Source organism: Anopheles bellator, chromosome 2 (genome assembly GCF_943735745.2).
Source record: "Anopheles bellator chromosome 2, idAnoBellAS_SP24_06.2, whole genome shotgun sequence".
Taxonomy (NCBI): Eukaryota; Metazoa; Arthropoda; class Insecta; order Diptera; family Culicidae; genus Anopheles; species Anopheles bellator.
Window position 1 is genome coordinate 84,176,170 of NC_071286.1, and position 16,492 is coordinate 84,192,661.

The window sequence follows — 16,492 nt, forward strand, 5'->3', positions numbered from 1 at the left end:
CGGTGGGTCAATATTTAACAAAAATTATGCATGCAAAATTGATAATTGCCGGCCATCGTCCCGGCGCACCCAGCCCATCATTACCCAGCTACTTAGTAGGAACAGGGGAGGGAGATGCCAAAAGATGTCCACAAATAAGTCATCAGCAAGTAGAAATCACTTCATTTGTATGCGAAAATTGCCGTCCGTCGGATTACGCATGTTCCGAAGGAAGGTGACTTATGCGACACCACCCCAGTGCATTTGCGCTCCATTAAGAGATACTCGCTCGAAACAATCCCCATTGAACTGTCAGGCTCAGCTCCTATCTGTCGACCGGTCGCTCCAGAAAAGGACGTAGCGGCTTCGGGATGACACGGCGGTGACCCGTTCGGGGTGTTATCACTTGAAAGTAACATGTCTTTTCGCACGCTCAGGCGGCGAGGCGAAGAAAGCGAGCGACGGGAGTGAATCAGCGCCTTCCTCGATCGTGAGATGAGACCAACACACTATCAGGGGGAAAACCCTCCCCGTGTTCCGGGTCACCGACGCTTGCTTTGGTCTACATTTCGCGCATTCAAGGTTCCTGTAAAATGCGGTGTTTTGGAAACAGTTCCACGAAGTGACGCAATGCCGGTTGCATTTTATTGCTTCTCAACATTGTGTAGGGTCTCCGGAGTGCCTGACGCATCATTAGTGCTGCGTTTTGTGGACCTACTGTAATCAGCAGCCCGCCACGGTGAATCGCACCGGCTTGACCTTGCCCTACCGGGAACCGGCCGGGTTGATTACTAAACAAATCAATCACTTTTCGGTCCCTAGACCCGCCTTACCTTGAGCCACGGTGTGCTTCCTTCGTAGTGCCAAGATCCAGCACCTCGAACCGCTGCACGACCTGTTTGGTGCCCGCCGAGGCTTCTTCGGACGACTCCGAGGACTGTTTTGGATGATGCTTCTGATGTTTGCGGTGATTGTGGTTCGAATGACGTGATTTTTGCTGCGGTCCGTGGACCGTAGTGCGGATGGTATCCGTCGGCATCGGCATCGGCATCGACGGGTCGTCCGATATTGGGTGCCTCGTCGCACCCTTCGCAGGACGACCTTGCACATAGTGCTGCTCGTGCCGAACGTGATGCATTCGGGACCGAGCCTGGCCGTGGTGGTGGTGGTGCTGATGATGGGGAAGATCTTTCCAGCGAACCAAATTATCCGGCGCCGGCACGCTGCCCGAGGACGAGGACGAAAATGAGGACGACGGTGATGGCCAGGAGTGGAGGGGTGGACCGCCGCGTGCTCCTCCACCTGGCCACTCGCCACCGTTGCCGTCGTCGTAATTAATGTCACTGTCACTGGCAGCGGCCACGGCATCGCCGGCGAAGCCGACACACATTTTCACGTTCAAAAATAAATGCAGAACGAACATGAAACGAACTGCCGCGATTTTCGTAATTCCCATGGACGATTTCATGATTAGCCCGGGCCTCGGGGACACGCGAAGATGGTGCACAATTTTTTGAGCACGAGATTAAAAAACCGCCACCAACACACTCGCACTACGCACACGCATACACTGGCGCCTTCACCACAACGGAGATGACTGAGAATATTGATCGGATTCGCGGCTCGCCCGAAAGGCGATACTTTTTCATTTCACACCGCTGTTAATTCACTTCACAGCATTTTCTTTTTTCATTTTCTTCCCGTGAATCTTGTTCCGTTTTTCGAATTCTCCGAAAAATGTAAGATCACCTTCCGATCGCGATGGCACTGCCGATCTGCTGGTAGGGCGAAGAAGCAAACGTTAAGATGGACTGTTTTCCCATCCAGAAGACACCTCTCTAGATCGGTTCCTGACTCACGCCGCTCCGCTTATTATACTGCCGATCCTCGCGCACACCACGTTTCTGATCGCGCACATTGCCTCATGGCTGCGCCGTCGCGATCACCCGCAAGATCAACAACTCCTTTTCCCACTAACCTCACTGCACACTGCGTGAATGACATAAAACAATCGCACTTTATCAGCTCACTCACTCATCGGACCGCGCTACGGATCAACATCGACGATCGTTAGACTTACTGCCTACTTCGCTCTGTCTCCCTCCCTCCCTCGGTGATCGGCTCGGCGTAAGGAGATTAAAGCCGAAAATCCCCAGCAATCGCGCCACGGGGCAATAATTTATTATCATCTGCCCCAATCAGCGGGGCCAGACCTATTTGCGCGAAAGCAACGACGGGACTACTCAGAAATCGTTGTCTTCGCCAAAGAGTACGCAGTTCGCAGGATGTTCCCTTCGGCGGGATTGGCGAAATGTGAACGTTTTGATAAGAACAATATGCCCGAAGCGAGCAACAAATAAACAATCGCCGCGTAATGGAACGCTCGCGCCGTTCGCTGTCGCGTTAACGATCGTGATTATTTATAAAAGCCCGTTTCGCTCTGTCCTTTTTCTCATCCCAAGCCCCGATCAAGATCGGAGGCTCTGTCGGGCAGGAGAAAACGGTAATTACTTAAAGCAAACAACAAGAAAACAATTTACGAAAAGCTTGCACAATCTTCAATACACCAAGCGGAGAACCGATTCACTGGATGCCGAAACGAAAGCCGTTCCGTTACTGGGACAAATCACGGCCACGGCACAGGATCACGCGGCCGGTGTTGGCACGGCCGAAAATCACGAGCCCAAAACGTTAAATATTAATTTTGGCTCCAGGTGGCGGCGCGCACACTGTCATTCGATCGACCACAGCCAGGTGATACAATTTGTTTCCGAGCACGCACCGGACACCGAGATCGTTGATTTACCATTAATCACCTCGGAACGCACCGCACCGCAAGATCGTGACGTGCCGATTATGCTTTACACCAGTAACCCACGCGCCTTGCCTTGAGATTCGCAGCACGAAATGTGGAATCAGTGCGCGAACCGAACAACGATGCTTCTCAACCGGCCACAACTGAAAAACTGAAAAACTGAACATAACTGAACGACTGAACAAGTGAGCCCCGCTCACTCCGGATGAACCGCGGTTCATCTCATCTCGCTGAGCGCTCACGCTGTTTCTCTCTCGCTCTCTCTCTCCTGCTCACGCAGAATCCTTCCGCTGCAGCACGTTTTCCCGCCTCGCGTTCGCGTGTCGCGCTGGTATTTGCGTGATTGCTTGCGCTTCAGCGACACAGAAACGACAACAATAATTACACGCCACGATAAAAGTAAGGCCCCTTTCTACCCCAAGCCCCCAGGAAGTCCCTTGAGGAGGTCCCTTGCCAACCGGCCCTGATTGATTTCGTGAAGCAGCACACCTTATTGAGCAGGGATTATTTTGAATAAACTTTCAGTCTAATTGGTTGACTCTCGAACACTCTCTGTGTGTTGGAAATTTCTCCCCACAATTTTACGGCGGAGATTATGATCAGCCGCCGCTGCAGCCGGAGTCACCGACGTGGGGCCAACGGGTACGAACAAATTTCGCTGCTCAATATCAATCGGCCACTCAAGGGCACACCGGAAATCGGGCCACCGGGCTCCAATTTCCATTTCGACTAAACGGCTGTCCATAAAATGGGCCTCCCCGAAAGTGGCCCACGGTGGGCGCATCGCGCGAAGGTAAAAGCAGCATAAACCTTCGCCGGTGGCACTTCCACGGCCACAACAATCCCATCGCCCCGAGGGCTCCCACATTCCCTAATCTCCAATCCATCTTTCGGTGCACGTTTCGATTTGGGGAGCTTACAATCGTTTCAACCCGCCCCAAAACAAAAAAAAAGGAACAATTCAAACATCTTGCTCAAAAGTCATGTCGGGCAGTCTTTTCCCTTTCGACATCGCTGACGTTGACACGTGCGCCGTGGTTTCGGAGGAATGGAAAAACATGCACTTTAGGCGAGTGGCGTAGATTGCGCGACCCAGAGCGGCACGTATCCGTCGATGAAGATACCGAACCGAAAACCCGGCCAGCCAAACGTGTTCCTCCGCCCCGATGCTTCATTAGCGTGTAAGCAACCGAATCACCAGCCAGCGCCATTCATGCCGCGGGCTACAGAATCCCATAAAATGGGTGGCATCAGGTTACTCTCTACGAATGGCAGTGCCATCGCACAAGTTCATGACCCATCACTGGCGCACGCACGCACGCACGCACGGGCGGTCGGAACTCGGGCGGTCTCCATTAGGGGGCCCGCACGTAGAAAATTTTTGTTTATCCTCGAGCATAAACCAAGCGGCACGTGAGCTCCGTTCGCAACAAATGATGCTCCCAGTGCTGCTGGTGGCCCAGGCTTCCGTGGGAACGATCCGTCTTTCCCGGTCCTAGGGACACGGCATTTCGCAAGGGCGCTCCGTCCATTTATTGGCTTGTTTTGCTGAACTTCGCTATCTTCGAGACGCCGGTGTCGTTCAGAGTTCAGATTCATGCCCAGCGTCCAGGCCCAGGCCAGTTATGATTAATGATCGATTTGCATGTTTACACCAAGAGCAACCGCAGCCGCATAGTCCGGGGTCCGTTCTGTGCGCGTTTATCATTGACATTGATAGAGAAGTCAAGAGCAGACCGATGCAAGAAACTGCAATTGGCGAGAGCGTGTTGGTGCCTTCAATTGGAATCTACAACATTTAGTGAAAGTCGGGACTTTTTCTTAAATGTTTGCTGAGAACGACGATTTGTGAATTCCACGGGTGCACTTCGTTCTGCGGCCGAGTCTATTCCGGTGCCAGCCCGGAACTGTACCGGAGAAATTCGATGGTCCAGCCGTTGCACCGTTGTGGGCTTTCTATCAAGTGCAGGGTCGTAAAAATTCACGAGCGAATACCACGTTTTCCCCCCCGGGGACCGAAACGGAGAGGACGGATTGGGAAGACGGTGCTGCCGGCGAGCGTTGTAAGCTAATAGAAACGAGGATTATTTACGAGAACAGAGGGTCTCGTTAGGGCGAACTAGCCGTGTGCTGGGAGTCGAGTTTTACGAGGTCACTTTTAACAAAAAGCTAGTAGTCGGACATTGTCCGCCACTGAAAATTCAAGTAGTATAGCATTTTCTTCGGAAGGTAAATAAGATTTCTAACCCTTACAACCAAGCGTCTTAAAGACAAGAACGTCGTAAGAGCAGAGCAGCAGTATCTGCGCACTGAAGTCTGTCCTTTATCAAACGTTTACCGAAACCAACAGCAAAAGAATATCGATGAAACAAATCTGCGGTAATCCTGTTGATGATGAGCTAATTTAAGATTCACACAAGCCTTCCGTAACCAGCTTGACCGAAGGTCGTAAAGCCGAAAACTAATCGCCCTTTTCTACAGTAGCTCTGAGTGGAGGATGGAGTGGTAATTTAAAATTCTGATTTACGTCGTTCTCCTTCGACGCCTCGAGGCTTTGAAACTATAATCCCTTCCTAGACATTGCGGAAACGTAAACCTAATTTGGATCAATATCTCCGACTCGGAGCTTGGATTTGAACATAAGTTTCGTTAGCAACATGAACGATACGGGCTGTGGTGTTCCAACGAACCCCATTCAAACATGTGCCACGGTAACTGTAGCACGTGTTCGCTTGTCAGTTGATCGGCCTGACAAGCCGTTGTGTCGCTGAATTTGAATAATACTCCCCAATGAGGGCAGAATGTTCCGTCCATGTAAGGGCGTGTAAAGACCCCTGAGATGGCCACCAGGAACACCCACATACACAAGCCAGCTAGCTGGTTGTTTACTTGTTCCCGTCGCCAGAACAAGAACGACAAACCTCCGCGGAACCCAACGCGGATGTCATAAAGTTGCAATCGTGTGGCGCAACCGAACAAATTCTAACCGGAGAGGGGCCACCATCCCTCCCAGGGCCAGACTGCTGCACATGCTGCAGTACGGCAGGGCTCGGCAGGGACAGGCAGGGACATTTCGTGACGAGAATAAATTCTCCAATGACAACAATCCTGTTCGAAGTCGGCGGATACGCGATGCGATGGCTACAAAAGTCTGGGTGGTAAAAACGGGCCGCTCGGCTTGGCTGCACCGCACTCTACTGTCCACCCATAAAAAAGAGGATGAAAGAGAATTGCTTGACTGCAGCGGGTCATCGGTTTTTTCTTTCCCGAAAAAAAAACGTTTTCTCAATAAAAAAAACGTGTAGTTTGTGCAATATGTCGTCTCCGAAAGGTCCCTAAAATTGGTTTCCTTTTTTTCTATGCCCAAACGGTTAGGCCTCATCTCGAGCTCCAAGTCACATCATGCGGTTTCCATGGTAACCGCCAAAGAAGCCGGAACGCACATATCGAGTGCAAGAAATTTATGACCTCTTCCTTAATCCCCATCACCAGGGCAACGAACAGGCTGTCGGTGTGGCATTCGGGGTCTGCACAAAAACCGTTTTACGGCCAGCATACGCCCAGTTTCGCTGCTGCATTTCATTATTGGGCCATAAAATCGGGACGGTAAGCGTTTTACTGATTGGCTTAGAGCTTAAAGGATGCGCTCCCGGGGAAGTCCGTGACGAATCTGCATTCCAGGCGCGCAATGCAAAAACTACAGCCCGAGTTCCGAGCCCTTGGCGAAGGATACTCGGGGAACTGCAGCATTTGTTTTAAACGATGCTAGGGATGTGTTTTAAAAGTGAAACAACAAGTTAACCATGGGGTGCCATAGTCAATCTAACTATTTATTCTAACACTGCAGCAATCAGGTCGTTCTTCGCGTTATGCTTCTCGCATCCCGATATGTTGCCGGTTTTACATTTTACGGCCTTTTAATTGCGGTGTTCGAAAGATAAATAAAACACGCACGTTCCTAAACACCCGCCACGATGTTGCCACGTCTCGGCGCGAACGAGAGATCGATGCTTGCCGGGGGGTGCCCCCGAAAAGATCGATTTCAAGAATTATGATCGATCCATTAGCAGCTCGTTCCGTGATTCATCTTCGCGGTTCGTGCTATTTCTAGGAACACTCGACGATCTTCACTTGCACTTGCCCCTTACGATCGTTACGATCACGAACAATGCATTCATCGAAAGCCAATGAAAGCGCGATTCCGTTGAATAATGGGTGGGCGATGAAATTTTGTAGAAGAAGTATGAGCAACCACTACAGCCGTGGCAAGCAAAACGTTTAGGCAGCATTACGGATGGATTCCGCGGAATGGTGGAAATCGAAAATCGAGAAAAACTGTTTACACACCCGACGCGTGCCTATTGCTTCGAAAGTGGAAGTCGAGCCCGCGCGGATCATGTTTAATCGTACGCACCACATCTGGAAGATCCGGGCATCGCTACTCATTGATTCCAACATATTCATGTTCGCGTTCCGAGGGGTCTGAGCTTAAACTCATCGCTTCTGTCTGCTCACTGTTGTAGCATACCGGGCATTCGAATCACTGAATCGACCGACACAGAAAAAAACCAAAAATTATTCGCATTCCAAAGGGACTGCCGCATAAGAACGCATCAACAACAGGCCAGTCATCATCGCTCGCTGCCTTCATTATGCCAATGTCTTTCTCTCCCCGAACAGTAGCGATTGGTGAGGCCAATTACATTAGCATATGGAAAACATTTCCTCCCGCGGACGTGCAGCCAATGTTCGATGGAGAGCGGCGGAGGTTTTCCAAGAAATCCCAAAACGTGTGTGACGCACGACCCAAACCGGGAAGTATTCAATAGTTGGACTACATTAGTTTCTGTGATCGATCGTTTAGCAAAAGAAACGATGGCTTGGGGCTTAAACTGTCTATTAACGTGTTCATCTCTGATAATCTTTTCATCGTGATGCATACGGTTTCACAGTGATAATATTCTTAATCGCTCCTAATAAAATTCCAGTAACTTTTCAATCCACGTGTTCCGTGCCCCGTGTTCCGATCTGCAACGCCTGCTGACCGCAGAAGCATAAGCATCGCGTGAATCAGCACGTCATCGCCTTTGCTCTCAACGAGTTAAAGATCATTCCGAGAGTTCGTTGCCATGGCGACCCATTGCCCACTGGAGTTTTGGGGAGTGAACCTCCCAAAAAGTGAGTAAGCAAAGAACGAACTCGGCTCCAAGAAGTGGAGTACTGAAGCCGCCGTCGCCGCCACGTAATAATCATAACACATTTTCTAGCGGCTCTTTGACCGCGCGGGCCCCAAAATCGTATCCGTTCCAGCGGGCCGCGCACCGCCCAGAAACCGGAGCACATTATTATGCAACTTGTCTAAGTGAACTAAAGCACGCCGGTTATTGTAACGAAGTGCACTGCGGCTGGAGAACGCCGCGCCATGAGCTAATAATACGAAAGTTCCCATCCCCATCCGAAGCCGAGTGCAACGCCACTTTATCCCGGCCATCGCACAGCTGGACGTCAGCAACAGTTCCCAAAATGATTTCAATTTTCGCCGCTCCGTTTGGCCTCCAGCCATCGCTGAGGCTCGAACCGGGATGAGTTATTGTTTCGGGTGTAATTAAATATTTGAATTATTTGACAGGTTTATTGGTTAGAGGGCGGGATGAGGCCGTGGCCACGGTCCAGCAGACCGATACTGACCGCTTTTAAGCTGTTTGAGTTTGGATGCATTTCGCTTCCGCGAAGCACTTCCCTCGGGAACCAAGAGCACGAGGGTCAAAACAAATAAAATCATGCCTCAAATCGGTAAGCTAACCGCGGCCGAAGGAAATACAAACATAATTTTCCGAGGAACAGAAGGATGGAAGGTGCTAAAACGATCTTGGCCCCCCTCCCGGGGGCAACTGGCGCTAATTGATGCAGCGTTGGCATAAGAAATTTGTGCATCGTAATGACCACCGTAATGCTTCGAGGGACGTCGGCCAAATGGAACTGGGATGGCCCTCGGAGTGCTCTCCAGAGCAATATATCTCAATTTTGGTGCACGAACAGAAAAAACGCATGATTAATAGGGTCACTTTTTGCCGTTTTTATTGGTGTCGCTTCAGATAGTCGTCATAGAGACGCAACAGATCGGAACTGGTGCGTGGTCGCAGTGTCTCCAGGGCATACGCAAAGTGTGTCCATTCGATGGTCTGCACATCGAGCGATTGTTCAAGTCCGCGCAGGGCCGCCTCCTGGCAGACGGCTTCGATTTCGGACCCCGAATAACCGGCCGTACGCCGCACCAGTTCCTGTACGTCCACATCGGGGGCCGTGGGAATCGCTTTTAGTTTTATGCGAAAAATTTCCTCCCGTGCTGAATCGTCCGGTAGGCGAACGTAAACGATGCGATCCAAACGACCCGGTCGCAACAGTGCTCGATCGATGAGGTCCGGTCGGTTGGTGGCGGCCACGATACTTACATCCTTCAGTACACTCACGCCATCCATCTCGGTGAGCAGTTGCGCAAGGACCCGTTCTTTTACCGAGCTCCCACCACCTTCTCCGGATCGTTCGCCACCGATTGCATCGAGCTCGTCGAAAAAGATGATCGACGGAGCGACCTGACGGGCCCGACGAAACAGATCGCGAACCGCTCGCTCCGACTCACCGACCCACATCGAAAACAGTTCCGATCCCTTGATCGAAAGGAAATTCAGCCGGCTCTCGGTCGCGATCGCTTTCGCGATCATCGTTTTCGAACAACCGGGAGGTCCAAACATGAGCAACCCGCGCGGTGGTTTGATGCCGAGCCGCTCGAACACCTCCGGATGGTGGATGGGCCAGTCGATGATTTGACGCAGCTTGAGTTTTAGTTCCTCCTGCCCACCGATATCGCTCCACTGAACGTTCGGACACTCGATCATTATCTCGCGCATCGCACTCGCCTTCACCTGCTGCGTGGCCGCCAGCAACGCAGCACCATCGATCGCGATCGTACTGGCTGCGGCGTTCGCGACCAAATTTTCCAGATCAGCTCCGACGTATCCGTGCGTTATGCGGGCAACCGCACGGATCTCGTCCGCCGACAAATGGTGAGTAAATCGGGCGAGAATTCGCTGCATAATGGATTCCCTCCCCGGTGCATCTGGCACCGGAAGCTCAAACTCGTAATCCAGTCGACCGCCACGCCGTAACAGGGCATTCACGTTGTCCACATTGTCCGTCGTTCCGAGCACCATGGTGCGGCTCCCATTGATCGTCGCGTGCAAACCATCGAGCAGATTGAGAAAGTGTTGTGAGGCACGCTTCACGATATCACTCGCAGCGCTCTTCGGACACAGGTTATGCAGTTCCTCCACGATGACGAGCGCAGGCTTCGGGTAGACGTCGAACACTTCGGTAAACAGTCGCGAAACGTTGGCTTCCGATTCACCGTAGAACTTGCTAAATACCTCCGAGCAATTGATGCGCACCACGTGGCAACGTGCGTAGTGTGTGGCCAACGCGTTAACCAGCATCGTTTTCCCGACGCCCGAGACACCGTAAAGGAGTATTCCACGGCTGATGGGCCTCTCCGGAGCCGTGCTCGTCGTTCCGGTACCCATGCCAAACGCGGTATCAATTAACGCACTCACTTCGCTTATGATACTGTCCAGAGCACCAATGTTGGCCAACGCGTAACGCTGAATCTGGTGGTTCCGCTGCGCTTTCTCGGAGTCATCCTGAAGTACGAATTTTGTTGTTCGCAGAATCAGAAACATTCTGCCATCAGTCAGGCTCATCTTTGCCATCTCCTGGGCTAAGTCCGTTCCGGCGGTTCGTACGTTCACGATGTCAAAAGCGAATCGTTTATTGCAAATATTTAAACAAATCACATTTTCGCTTAGAACCACCGAGCCTTTCAGGCGTTCCTTTAGACAGGAGAGCAGAAACTTTCCATTCTTTCGAAAAAGAGCCGCTTTTTCGGGGTCAGCCAGGTGGAGGGTAATTTCTTCCGCGTCTTCCAGACGGCTACATTCGAGCGGTGCCACACAAGCACTCAACAGTTCCTTGGTACTGAATTCAAACTCATCTACAAAAAACCAAATACCATGCGCCATTACGATCGTCCTTTCGTTAATCTAAACCCAAATTACCTAAAGCTTCAAGGGCTAACCTTGGGCCGCTAAGGTCATCCGTAGGCCACAGTACACGAACTACGGAACCGAGTGGTTCCGTGCCTCGGCTTAGTGTTACTCGAACAAAATCCCCCGTCGCCAGACCTAGCTTTCGGGCCACGCTTATCGGGAACACAACCAACCCGTACCGTTGGCTGGCCGTGCATTGTTTCACTTCCTCATGCGAGGCCGACAAATCACCGATCTCTGCGCGCTGACAGTGGAACAAACCGGCAGAAGAAACGTACGCACTCAAAGTATCGATCTTTGCACAGTTGTCCGATTGGTGCTTCGGAAGCTCGGCTGTTGGAAGGTACGTGCGACACTTTTCACAGTTCCACCAAGGTACCCTTTCTTTCTTTGTGGCCGATTTCGGAGGCATTTCGTCTGGCGGAACACAATTACAACGCGCGGACTGCTGAGAATCAAAACACGTGCCGCACACCCAGTTTGACAGCTGTCATTGATTTGTTGGTAAGCAAAGTGAACTACACTGTGCAAAATAAAATTCGGGCAGCTCATGCATGATATTTCAGCATAAACTTTATGTAATTATTTTAAAAAGAAAAAGTATTTAAGAACAGATTGTTAGTATTTTTATGTATATGACGCCCGTACCTGCATGGTTTCTTATCCACGGTTTGTGCAATTTCACATAATGGTACATGGATTCAAACTTTGGCCATCACTGCACACCAGCACTCTTAAATCATAAGTCTGTTTTGCTCATCTCTGATTTTGTTTGGTTTTTACGCAATCGATTGTTGTGGCAAGACTCCACCTTCTTGCTCACACGCTTGCAGCCGTTATTGGCAAAAGTATTATGTTCATCCATTGTAACGGCTTCCCTGAAAATGTAGCTGAAGGGTACACGATTAGCAAAAATGGTAACAGAAGAACACAAAAATAATACACCTGAAACTTACTCAAGCAAACTTTCCTCGATTTCCTCGCTTCCGGTTTGCTTGTAGTACTCCTTCCTGATGCATTTTTCGACGTGCCGCTGCTCGAGTGGCAAAAGTGGTATGAAATGATCGACCACCTGCGACTTGACCAGATCACTATCATACATCGCGCCCATTCCATTCAGGGCAAACCCTTCCAGCGTACGCTCGAAATCGTGCATTGATGTTAGGTAACGAAATGTTCCGCTCTGCATCAATCGCCTTAAATCTCGAGCAATTTCTGGTCCGCCGACGTTCGAGAGGAAAATGAAGATTGCTTGCCGATAATCGTGATGCCTCGAGTACGCATGATTGTCCAGCAACGATACGATCGAGTCAAACAAACCCGGTGGCATCTTTTCGACTTCGTCGAATATAAACAGCGATTGTGGACACTGGGCGATCGCGGACGTAATGTCGCTGACGAGTCGCAACTGAAGTACAATAATTCTGATGGTTAAAGAACATTCCCCTACGCTGCACAGATTGACTCACTCGGTACTCCTCCAATCGACTCTCCAGCGGAAAGTCTATCCGTCCCAGGTACTTGTGTACAAACTTACTCTTCGCACCTTTACTGCGCAGAGCTCGTGCGACATAATCTGCAATGTAGTTTTTACCGGTACCTATGGGGCGGAGGATCAAGTTATTGGCTGTGATAAAAAAACGGAAAATCCGCAGTTACCTGAAGAGCCATGCAAACTAAAAGAATGAGAAAGAAGTTTGTAATGAACACTCTCATAAGCATACTCTCCCGTTTTACCTTATCACGAGCGGCTTATCAGAAGTGGCTATGTTTCTCAGGTGCCCACCGATGGCATCCAAAACTGCTTCCTTTGCAATGTGTTGTCCGAAAAGGTTCTTTTCAAGCTCCTTTTCGAGTGCTTTAAATGTGAAATAGTGTGATTTCAATTGTTAGGAACCAAGGCAACAATTGTTGAACAATCACTTACCGTCCATTGCCTGCTTGGTGTCGTAAAAGCTGCAACATTCTGCGACTCGGCAGTAAGTGTTCTGCACCGTGAAGCTACCCAAGGTAGCGAATGTTTTCGCTAGGTAATCAATGAATGCACTGTTGGGAACGACGCTGTTCAAAAGCAAGTACCAAAGAAAGCTACTGCTGTACCAGACGGACACAGTCCACTTCATTTTTAAACTGTTTATCACAGACCAAGCACTGTCCAAAGATCATATCTGTCTAACGAAATTCGTGATTCATCCTTGGTTAAACCGTCTTCAACCCGACTCCGTCCGGTTATCGGCAGCTGCACCAATCAAACAACCACAACATCACTTTCTACTTTGACGCTCAACTGTCACTTATTTGTTGGTAAACAAAGTAATCCACACTGTAAAATAAAGTTTCGTACGTGGTACACTTCCAGCACAGCTTTTATTTTAGTAACAATGAAATAAAAATGTATGAAATTAAAGGAATGCATGCCTCTGTCTCAGCTGTTAGTTTGTTAAATGGTAATAGCTCTGTAATGGATGTTAAGTATTCCTCACAAAATTTGTTGTGCAATTTCGCCTCAAGCCTTATGGCAGATGCATTCACACTTTGGTCCTTGGCAATGTTTCGCTGGAGGACAGCTGAGGAACGACGAACTGAACTATAATTCTTCCTTAGGGTTTTTGCGTAATCGATTGTAGTAGAGAGCCTCAACCTTTTTGCTCACACGCTTGCAGCCGTTGTTGGAAAAGAGACCTTCGTTGTCCATGGTGACAGCTTCCTTGAATATTTCACTACAGAAGGAAAGATGTGAATAAGCATTACGCAAAAGTTGTACACCGTTACTTCAGCCACTTACTTTAGAAAATCTTCTTGAATATTCCATCTTCCGGTTAGCTTGAAGTACTCTTTCTTGATGCAGCTTTCGACGTGCCGCTGTTCGAGCGGCAAAAATGGAATAAAATGATCGATTACATGTGATTCGATCAGCTCACTACGGAGTAAACCACCATCAAGATTGTAGGCAGAAATTTCGAGCGTGCGCTCGAAATCGTGCATTTTCGTATCCTCGCGCCACTTTCCGGACTTCATCAATTGCTTCAACTCTTCCGCAATTTCAGGTCCCCCGATGTTCGAGAGGAAAATGAAGATTGCTTGCCGATAATCGTGATGCCTCGAGTACGCATGATTGTCCAGCAACGATACGATCGAGTCAAACAAACCCGGTGGCATCTTTTCGACTTCGTCGAATATAAACAGCGATTGTGGACAATGGGCGATCGCGGACGTAATGTCGTTGACTAGCTGCACCTGGAATACAACAATTCTGCTGGTAAAAGAACATTCCCCTAAGCAACACAGGTTGTGACTCACTCGGTACTCCTCCAATCGACTCTCAAGCGGAAAATCTATCCGTCCCAGGTACTTGTGTACAAATTTACTCTCCATGCCTTTTTTGTACAATGCTCTGGCCACATGCTCCGCTATGTAGTTTTTTCCTGTGCCTGTGGCGAACGAACGGGGTTAATGGCTGTAGTACAAATGAAAAAACAGCACTTACCAGGAGCACCATGGAAACTAAAAGGAGAAGAAGAATGTTTGTTATCGACAAAAAATTATTATAAGCATACTTTCCCGCTTTACCTTATCACAAGAGGTTTATCAGAAGTTGCTATGTTTTTCAGGTGCCCACCGATGGCACCCACAACAACGGTCCTTGCGATGTGTTGCCCGAAGAGGTTCTTTTCGAGCATCTGTCCCAACGCTTTACCGGAAATTGGATACTTGGGTCAGTTGTTGGAAATCAGTGCAAAAATCGAACCCACCATCCAGGTCGTAATAGATGTAATCCAAACTGCAACATTCTAAAGCCTTGCAGTAAGTGTTGTGCTTGGTGTAACTATACGCAGCAGCGAGATTGGTTTTCATTACTTCCGCTACGTTTCCTACATCAAAGAACGCGCTACATGGAACTAAGCTATTTACCAGTATACACCATGAAAGTGCTCTAAGGGGAACGCTTAGCTTCATGCTGAATATTTCGAGTTTTCGCGCACCTGGGACGAACTAATGCAGCCGGAACATGTTAGAAAAACCCGCAAAATCCGGTCTCTTGGAAACAAACAGCTGATTCACCGGTTTGACACTTGCCTCCGGTGCTGTCACTTTTGAGCGGAACGTTTAGAACGGCTGATTGCTGATTCAAAACTCTGCTTATCAAAGATCGATAGTTGCAATTTATTCAATAACAAAATACTAGCATAATAAAATCGTAGTATGGCCACGGGGTTACTATCGGGGCTTCTTTTTCGGTATCTTCTCCGTCAGATTGTTCGCCGTGGTGTCACACTCGCACCAGGGAGTTTTTTGTTTATCGCAGAAAAGATGCACGTTCAACACCGTCACCGGCACATCATCGATGGTTAGCTCGCGGCGGCTGTGCACCGAGTATTTCAGCGTATTGAGCCCCGTTTCTCGATCACGCTTTCGGGTCACTTCCCGCTGATTAAAGCACTTGGTCGTGTCGCGCCGGCGGTGCACCCGATCGTGCACGTGTTGGAAGGTGTTGTTCGTTCCGGTCGTTATGTTTTTGGGACGGTGCACCTCTAGGCCGGCTTCTTTGATGCGCACGTAAAACTCGTCGTCTTCCAGCCCCCAGCCCCAGTACCGGTTGGACATGCCATTCAGTTGGGCAAAGTGTTCCATCCGCAGCAGCAGTATGCCACCGATGAACGCGGCATAATGATACTTCGGATGATACTCGGGTCCGGAGATGTGGAGCGGACCTTCGGCGGGAAAATCGTACCGCAGGTTATCGTTGAGCGGCAGCAGATCGACATCATGCATGGCAAAATAATCGTATTCCTCCTGGGCCTGCAGGAAGCCGATGTTTATCAGCGACGCACGATTGAATCGATACCGATCGTGCTGGTTCACGACGATGATGTGAAACGGGATGTTCTGTTTGCGCAAAAACGTGGCCATGTGGGGTGCAAACTGTAGCAGCTCGTCGAATCGGTCACGAAACGGAACCACTATCGCCAGCTTCTTCCGGTCGGTGGGCTGCTCGAGTTGCCGGAAGCTCCGGTGGAACTGCTCATGCTGCAAATCACGTTCTCGGCTTTCTTCACACTTGCAGCTCGGATCTGAGGACGAAGAATCTTTTAGTGAGACGCTAGAATCGCTCCCCTAGCCGGTTTTTAAGTTACCCAATGCGGTTGGAAGGCCACCAATTAGCAGTGCCACTGCAATCAAGGCGAACACGCAAATACCGACAAATCGTAAGACAATCGTACGCATGAGCTTCACCATCGCACCATTACGGCGATCGCACGATCGACACACTATTGCCAGAAACCGGAAGTGTGTCGCGATAGTGTATGCATATGTTTGGTCGCGATATGTTTGGATAAGGTTCTAAAATTAGATGCAATTAGGTGCCGCACGCACCGGGCAGGTGTTGGTTTCTTGATAGACGATTGTTGACATGTTTTTCTTCACTACGGTTGAAATCTTGCATGAATAAATATACTTTTACAAACGTTTCAACGTTCAACAAACTAAAGTAATGGAATCTACGTTCGCGACGAAGCAAAACATTCAAATAAACAATAGGTAAACCACAAATTATCCATGCTGTACGAGTAAACACCGTATTTAAATGCTTCTTTTG

The 16,492-nt window shown here is 49.5% G+C and overlaps 5 protein-coding genes across 6 annotated transcripts in view; all 5 read right to left on the reverse strand.

Moving 5' to 3' along the window:
- Positions 1-1,369, reverse strand: part of LOC131208226 (ubiquitin carboxyl-terminal hydrolase 36-like) — a 26,820-nt gene extending 25,451 nt beyond the window's left edge. The window contains exon 1 of the mRNA XM_058200878.1: positions 813-1,369. Coding sequence (XP_058056861.1) covers positions 813-1,369 — 557 coding nt within the window. The remainder of the gene's footprint in view (positions 1-812) is intronic.
- Positions 1,370-8,871: 7,502 nt separating this feature from the next.
- On the reverse strand, positions 8,872-11,305 carry LOC131209516 (ATPase family gene 2 protein homolog A). The gene is made up of 2 exons (XM_058202601.1): positions 10,903-11,305; positions 8,872-10,838 (listed from the first exon to the last, which is right to left on the reverse strand). The coding sequence occupies exons 1-2, from the start codon at positions 11,303-11,305 to the stop codon at positions 8,872-8,874; spliced, it is 2,370 nt and encodes a 789-aa protein (XP_058058584.1).
- Positions 11,306-11,513: 208 nt separating this feature from the next.
- Positions 11,514-13,115, reverse strand: LOC131210619 (torsin-like protein). The gene is made up of 6 exons (XM_058203894.1): positions 12,821-13,115; positions 12,631-12,751; positions 12,553-12,569; positions 12,363-12,493; positions 11,850-12,301; positions 11,514-11,783 (listed from the first exon to the last, which is right to left on the reverse strand). The coding sequence occupies exons 1-6, from the start codon at positions 13,014-13,016 to the stop codon at positions 11,633-11,635; spliced, it is 1,068 nt and encodes a 355-aa protein (XP_058059877.1). The 5' UTR covers positions 13,017-13,115; the 3' UTR covers positions 11,514-11,632.
- A 127-nt stretch (positions 13,116-13,242) lies between these two features.
- Positions 13,243-14,919, reverse strand: LOC131210192 (torsin-like protein). Its single transcript, XM_058203402.1, has 6 exons — positions 14,646-14,919; positions 14,464-14,584; positions 14,381-14,397; positions 14,194-14,324; positions 13,679-14,130; positions 13,243-13,613 (listed from the first exon to the last, which is right to left on the reverse strand). Exons 1-6 carry the CDS (start codon positions 14,848-14,850, stop codon positions 13,481-13,483), a joined length of 1,059 nt encoding a protein of 352 aa, XP_058059385.1. The 5' UTR covers positions 14,851-14,919; the 3' UTR covers positions 13,243-13,480.
- Positions 14,920-15,102: 183 nt separating this feature from the next.
- Positions 15,103-16,379, reverse strand: LOC131209602 (beta-1,4-galactosyltransferase 7). Of its 2 annotated transcripts, XM_058202703.1 has the most exons (3): positions 16,270-16,345; positions 16,029-16,163; positions 15,103-15,965 (listed from the first exon to the last, which is right to left on the reverse strand). In XM_058202703.1, exons 1-3 carry the CDS (start codon positions 16,337-16,339, stop codon positions 15,112-15,114), a joined length of 1,059 nt encoding a protein of 352 aa, XP_058058686.1. In that variant the 5' UTR covers positions 16,340-16,345; the 3' UTR covers positions 15,103-15,111. The 2 variants fall into 2 exon arrangements, with proteins under 2 accessions (XP_058058686.1, XP_058058687.1); XM_058202704.1 differs by having other exon boundaries at positions 16,029-16,379.
- Positions 16,380-16,492: the final 113 nt, after the last annotated feature.